The sequence below is a fragment of the Athene cunicularia genome (genome assembly GCF_003259725.1).
Source record: "Athene cunicularia isolate RWA chromosome 4 unlocalized genomic scaffold, athCun1 chr4_part1, whole genome shotgun sequence".
Classification (NCBI taxonomy): domain Eukaryota; kingdom Metazoa; phylum Chordata; class Aves; order Strigiformes; family Strigidae; genus Athene; species Athene cunicularia.
In genome coordinates, this window is record NW_020799098.1 from 27,876,961 (window position 1) to 27,883,916 (window position 6,956).

Below are 6,956 nucleotides of genomic sequence, written 5' to 3' on the forward strand. Positions count from 1 at the left end.
CTGTGTGGGCAGGGGCGCGGGAAGCCGCTGCGCGCCTCATCATCAGAAAAACGCTTGTTAATACCCAGGCCGGAGTCTCTATCACTTAATGCTTGAAGTTGTTTTTACCTGCCGCTCTGGCCGCAGAAGCAGTTGCCTCTCGTGTCAATCACTGAATCATTTCGCTTGGGAACGACCTTTAAGATCATCAAGCCCATCTGTTAACCCAGCACCGCTAAGTTCACCAGTAAGGCACGACCTAAGCGCCACATCTACACATCCCTTAAACACCTCCAGGGATAGTGGCTCCACCACTTCCCTGGGCAGACTGTTCCATTACTTGACAACCCTTTCGGTGAAGAAATTTTCCCTAATACCCCATCTAAACCTCCCTTGGCACAAGGCTGTTTGCTTCCTACCACTTGGGAGAAGAGATTAACACCCACCTCACTTAGAACCTCCTTTCAGGTGGTTGTAGAGAGCGATAAGGTTTCCCCTCAGCCTCCTTTTCTCCAGAGTAAATTTCCGGCAGCCGTTTCTGCAGTGTGTGGCTCTTGTGTGGGTTTTCTTCACAGCTCCTCTTCAGAGTATGAGTCGGCCACGAAGTGTATTATAGAAACTTTACTGAAGTATATCCAGAAGGATTTACTGCACAGAAAAAAATATTGAGGAATGTGTGTGCCTCCTGAAAAGTTGTGACAAATAAGTGCAAGTTGAAATAGTTATAATTTTATTGACATTTCCTTATAACACTTTTGTCTTGCACAATTTGGTGGTTTTTTTCAGAAAATACATGCTTATAAAAGTTAAATATACAAGATTTCCAATCACAAAGAGTCTGAAAATAGTAAGTAAACTACTGTAGGTCAGTTCTGGTTTATTTTGAAGTGTTTTAAACCAAAGAATTTTTATTCTCAAGAAGGAGGCAGCTAGTGATTACAACTTGTGTCATAGACTGAAGGATCAATAAAAGAAAAAAATGTGAACAGTAGATCTCTGCCTTTATTAATTAAAGCTTATTACACTATCACACATTTCTCTAATACAAAGTCTTAAACCCTTCAACAAAGGAGAAAGGTGATTCCTAAGTGCCTAGTAAAATATGATGCAGCCCTATAGTATGCTGCTGCCATACAGATTGCAAATTATATTCAAGACCTGAATAGAAAGAATGCTGATTGCAAAGTCCAACATTCACAACATAGTTAAATGCCAGAATAACACTTATTCTTGTGTGCACATATAGAGTCTTTAATGAAATGATGACATACTCTTTCCCCTCACTAGCACATTATGCCATTTGTCATTCAAAGCGCAGGATTAACAGTGAATGAACAGCCATTTCATATTTACATTTATCCTTGTTGTTCCATATATATCCTATACATTAATTACTCCATGACATTTAATCTTTGCAGTGAAATCAGGAGTCATAGATTTTCTAGCAGTCTAAAAAAAAAAAAAAAAAAAAAAAACAAACAAACAAAAAACGGGAAAGAATGTACTTTACAAGCGATCCAATTTATAATATCTCCATCTTATTAAGGAGAAGAATTAAAGTATAGAGGTATTATCGAGTGGTTGTAATATTCACACATGTATTTTTGGCAGTCCAGTTGCCCTAAATCCAGAATTATCCATTCTGTCCTTGCAATCCTTTTCTTCACTCCCTGTCACCAAACTTTTCCAACATTAAAGTGGCTATGATCAAAGTGTACTGAAAATAATCAGCTGAAAATACCCAGCTGAGACCACAACTAATAAAATCAATTTCTGCCAATGGAAAAAGACATAAATAAGGGAAAAAATCCAAGAAGATAATGCTTCTTAAAGCAGTTGAAAATGTATCTGACATATGAAACACTAGATGTTACTATCTTGATAGTTATGAATAGAAGAAAGAAATACCTCATCAATGAAAAAATTAACCTATTTAGTCATTGTATTCTTTCCCCAACAGCAGCAACAGAAGATGCTGTAGGGAAACTTTGGCCTCTGTCATGTCTGCCCCTTGCACTCTGCCAGCATCCACAACTGTTACATTAGGGACTTTAAAATTTTTAAGCACAGATCTTAAAAACTTGATAGTACATGTTGAGCAGCCATATGATTACATGGAGCAGAACAGCATTTGGTGTTATGTATATGTTATTATTTGGAAACAGCTAGATTTTGAGCCATCCATATTTTTCATACCAGTGCTTTCAAAAAGTTGTATTTTCTCCCCTCTCTATTCCAGCCTTTGCATGTAAGATCCTCCAAAAAGAATCATTTAAAACTGCCCACTTACATTTCAAGAAATCAGCCAAGGTGGACCCAATGAAGTGATTTTCCAAATCTTACAGCCTTCAATACTCACATCTGCATTGTAGATATACCTAATTATTTATACAATATCGCCTACTTAATTAATCTTATGTTAATCAATAGATATTAAAATGTGTTTGTTTCTACACAAATTTAATATCATCATTCATGCCTATATTGATTTCAAATAATACGTTACCAAACCTTTCCTTCTTTCCATAAGTAGACATGAAGAAATGATTTTAAAATAGTCAGCAAGACTTTCAATATTTGCCAGTATATGACTGAATGCATTTGCTGTAGAGCAGTGTTACATAAAGAGTACATAACGCATTAGCAGATAATACCACATTTGTACGAGAGCAAGGTGTTATCTCCCATCTTCATTCTCAGTGCTTCTTTTTCTTCCCCAAACCTGCCAAATATGTGCTGTCTGTGGGAAATTAGTCACATTGCCTCAAAAATAATTTTTCATATTTAATAGTCAGATCCTACAAAGATTAGAAATTAATGTATTCAGCCCCATGCAGGATTTGACCCTAAGTCTTATTGGCAACCTCCAGTGTTTTACTCCACAGGTTTATCTGTGGATGGATCTGCTGCTTCTAATTCTGCGAATTCTTGCTCTATAACCGGCTTCAATATTTTCTCGATTTGTGTAAGTCTTTTTTTCAGTTTCTGTTGTGCAGCTTCATACTCAGCCAATAACCTGGCAAACTTTGTTTGTAATCTGTCCATCGCTCCTTCCATGTAGCTGACCTTTTCCTCCAGATCTTTAGGATCACTTCCTAAATTTGCAACTTCAAGGTCCAGCAACCCATCTTTCATTAGGATTTGCTTGCCTTTTTCTTCCAGCATAGCCTTTGCATCTGGATACTCTGTTAAAGCCTCCATGAGATCATCTTTAGACAGACAAAACAAGTCAGAGTATCCAATACTTTTAATATTGGCTGTTCTTCGATTGCCAGCTTTGCTACCTTTGATATTAAGAATGCTGATTTCTCCAAAATAGCTGCCATCACTTAGGACCACAAATTGGGTAATTCCATCATCAGCAACTACTGCCAGCTTGCCTTCTTTGATAATGTACATCTCTCGTCCAATATCTCCTTTTCTGCAAATATAATCTCCGGGACTGTATACTTGCGGCTGGAGTTTCAAAACCAGTTCAACCAACAGACCAGCTTCACAGTCTGCAAAAATACGCACTTTTTTTAGTGTTTCCAGGTGAACATTGATTGCAATCTCTGCTCGTAGTTTATCTGGCAGGTACTTCAAGACTTCCCTTTCATCCACAGCCTTTTTGTTTGTCCACAAGTAGTCAAACCACTTTATAACTCTTTTTTCCATGTCTTTACTCACATTCCGAAAGTGCATATACTGCTTGATAGCATCAATCCTTGCTTGAAACTCTGCCCTGGCAGCATTCATGTTGGAGATCATAGAGCCCACATTACCAACAATGGTAGCGAAAATCAATACTCCAACCAAGAAGTCAATGACCACGAAGAAATACTCAGAATCTCTTACAGGAGGGGGTGTTTCACCGATAGTAGTCAGAGTCAATGTTGACCAGTAGAGACTGTAGACATACTTTCTAATCAGACGGGCAAATTCAGGATCAGAGATGCTAGGGTAGACCCATGTATCAGCCCCGAATCCAATGGCTTTTGAGATCGAGTAGTACACACAGGCGTTCCAGTGAATAATAATCACAATGTACATGACAAGATTAGAGATCCTGAAGATATTTGGGTAGTTTGTCCTTGTTTCTGTTCTCTGGAAGAATTCAAACATCCGAGCTACTCTGAGCAGTCTGTTTAATCTTAATTCTGGGTAATTCAGTCCTAACTCAAAGTATAAGAGATCAGTTGGTATGATTGACAGAAAATCTAATTTGAATTGAAAAGATGACTTATATTTATCTCGAAGCTTTTTTTCTTCTTTCACTAGAAGACCTTGCTCCAGGTAACCTAAAATCAAATTGTAAATAATAAAAAATGTAATGACTTGGGGGGTGTTGTGTTTAATGTCAATCCAAATCTACTTTGAAAAATACTTTGGGTGCAAATTCCAGATGGTACATAACTTCTCTTACTTTTTAATAATCAATTTCTTATTTCCAAATATTCAACTTGGTGCTATATGGTTCAGCTTGAGCTAAACTACACAGCTTTGAAAATTAAACATTTCTAGCTCTGATTCTTTCCCTCTACTTTTCCACTATGGCAAACATCTGGAATAAAACCTTAAACCCCACAAAAACTCCACAGGCTGTAGGAAGAGTGGTTAATGAGGGCAAGAATTTGAACATGGGAATTTCAGTTCTATATCAAGTGCATTTACTCAATAGCTCTGGATGTAGGATAAGATTTTAAAATAAACAGTTGCAGCTGAAGTTAAGTAGATGTCTTGCTTGCTCAGTGGTCTTGAAAATCAAGCAAATACTTGAATCTCCTTAAATACAAAATCCAGATTTAGGTGCTAATTTTTCAGAAACACTGATCCTCACTTGGCCACACTGCATGTTTATTTTGTCTTATTGAGTCAGCTGCAAGCAGAGCAGCTTGTATCTCTTACCTCATGCCTATCTTACTTCAGGCTATATGTATCCTTTGAGTAATACAGCAGAGTTTCTCCTGTTTTTACAGGTCACAGACTGCCATCTTACAGAGATCTAGCTCAATGTCTTTTGCACCATTGCACCTCATTATTGGTACCCAGATAATAAGAGTGGTATTATTCTGAGTATTTTAAAACACCTGACACAAGTATATGAAGGTGAATAATTAATCATTGAGTATACTTACCTGTTCTTGTCCTCACAAACATGTCAGCAATGTAGATGGCATCAGAAACATAATCAATAATAAACCATACCCCTAAGTAGTCATGTTGGAGCTCCTCAAAACAGGCTCTGAATAGGCAAATACAAAAGTAAATTACCATGAAATGAAAATGAAATGCTTGCATGAAATCAGTGATGGATAAAATGATTTTGTATCTATTTAGGGATATTATGATTTTCCAGAAGTTTTATATAGTCATAAAAGAAGTACATCACCTAGCAATAATCATGGTCCAGTTGTACATGACAGGCATTGTGATGCAAAACAACCAGTTGTAATACATATTTCCTGCTGGATCAATAACGAAAATATCTTTCTTCTTCCTAAGTGATAGGCAGGGGAAAAAAAGGAGATTTAATGAGAGACTTAAAATACTCATAACAATTTTTTGAGGAATGAAGCATTCCAGAATTGTTATGGTAGAATAAATGGTCCTTATTAAAGTTAAGCTTCTTTGCTTGAATGCATGGAGCACACAAAGCTGCTTATTAGGTGTGACTTGGGATGCAGACTTTAGAATCTAAATTTTGCTGAGCAAAATCAGCTTGGCAGTCTCACTTCAGTTTATAGTGCCACATGCAATTTAAACCTTTTAAAATTAATTTTTCCTACCCAATTAACTGATAATTGATTTGATCATCTTTCAAAAAATAAAATTATGTGACTACTGTTTAAATAAGTGAGATAAATCATGCTTTTCTCAATGGGAAAAATCTTGCTCTGTGAAAGATGAAAACATTGGTATAGTTTACATAAAGAAACCAAAGAACATGAAATCATACAACACGAGTTCCTACTGCACTATTTTAAGTTGCTCTTCCTTGGCCAGAAAATTATGAATTTACCAAGCAAAAGGCAAAGAAAGAACTTTTAGATCATAGAAGAGTTTACTTGCTTGTAGGTGGCCTTATGTGTGAAAGAGATTGCTTTATGCTGGCACATCTTTTGCTGCAGGGTGTTATCCAAAAAATATCAGATAGTCAGAATCCAAAGGAGATTTTTCTTGATTATTTTTTCTGATCAATTCCACTCATACATATTTCTGTTGTCCACATATGAAGTTAAATCAAAACAACTCTAGGGAGAACAACAGCAGTCTGTACACTCATTCACTAGAGTATAACCATCTTGTTTACAGGATGTTCATGAATAGATTCAGTTTAACATCAAAACCAATTTTATTAGACATAGCAGACCTACAGGACCTAATGAAAAATACTTACTCTTCTTTATTTTCTTTATCTTCTTTGTTTTCTTTCTTCTTGGAATTATCTTTATTTTTGTTTTTCTCCTTTTTTTCCTTGTTCTTTTGTGTTTCTCCATCCTTTTTTTTTTCTGACTTGCTAAGAAATAGATTTGCATTTTCAGTTGTTGCAGACTAAGTCAAAACATAACTGGAAAGAAGTTAAATGTCTTAGAAATAGTAGTGTTATTACTCTTTGTCTTACCTCTTCTTTTCTTTTTTCTTTTTCTTCTCTCTAAGGAAAAGAAAAATATGATAAGCTCATGGAATGCATATAGCCCTGGCTTCCACATTTATTTGTTAGAATCATCTGAATTCAGTAAGGATAGCGTTATACTTAGGTGTTTGGCATTCAAATACTGTTTTGCTTATTGTAATACTGTTTTGCTTATTGTATTCACATAGAACTATTTTATTTTAAATTAATAGATACAATACCAATAACAAGTATTGAGAATGATCTTCATAACATGTGCATACATAAAATGTACACAGAGTCTCTTTTGGGATTACTTGAATAACATAACTGTTTATAAAGAAATTATTTTTTATATATATATATATATATATATATATAA

The 6,956-nt window shown here is 35.7% G+C and overlaps 2 protein-coding genes across 2 annotated transcripts in view; both read right to left on the bottom strand.

Annotated features, from left to right (window-relative positions):
• NFXL1 (nuclear transcription factor, X-box binding like 1) overlaps window positions 1–197 on the bottom strand; it is a 50,039-nt gene extending 49,842 nt beyond the window's left edge. The window contains exon 1 of the mRNA XM_026846971.1: window positions 109–197. Within this exon, the coding sequence (XP_026702772.1) occupies window positions 109–197 (89 nt within the window). The remainder of the gene's footprint in view (window positions 1–108) is intronic.
• Window positions 198–692: 495 nt separating this feature from the next.
• CNGA1 (cyclic nucleotide gated channel alpha 1) overlaps window positions 693–6,956 on the bottom strand; it is a 10,379-nt gene continuing 4,115 nt past the window's right edge. Inside the window, exons 4-8 of the mRNA XM_026846718.1 lie at window positions 6,584–6,613; window positions 6,359–6,478; window positions 5,351–5,458; window positions 5,097–5,203; window positions 693–4,259 (exon numbers count right to left, since the gene is read on the bottom strand). Of these exons, the coding sequence (XP_026702519.1) occupies window positions 2,854–4,259; window positions 5,097–5,203; window positions 5,351–5,458; window positions 6,359–6,478; window positions 6,584–6,613 (1,771 nt within the window). The 3' untranslated portion in view covers window positions 693–2,853. The remainder of the gene's footprint in view (window positions 4,260–5,096; window positions 5,204–5,350; window positions 5,459–6,358; window positions 6,479–6,583; window positions 6,614–6,956) is intronic.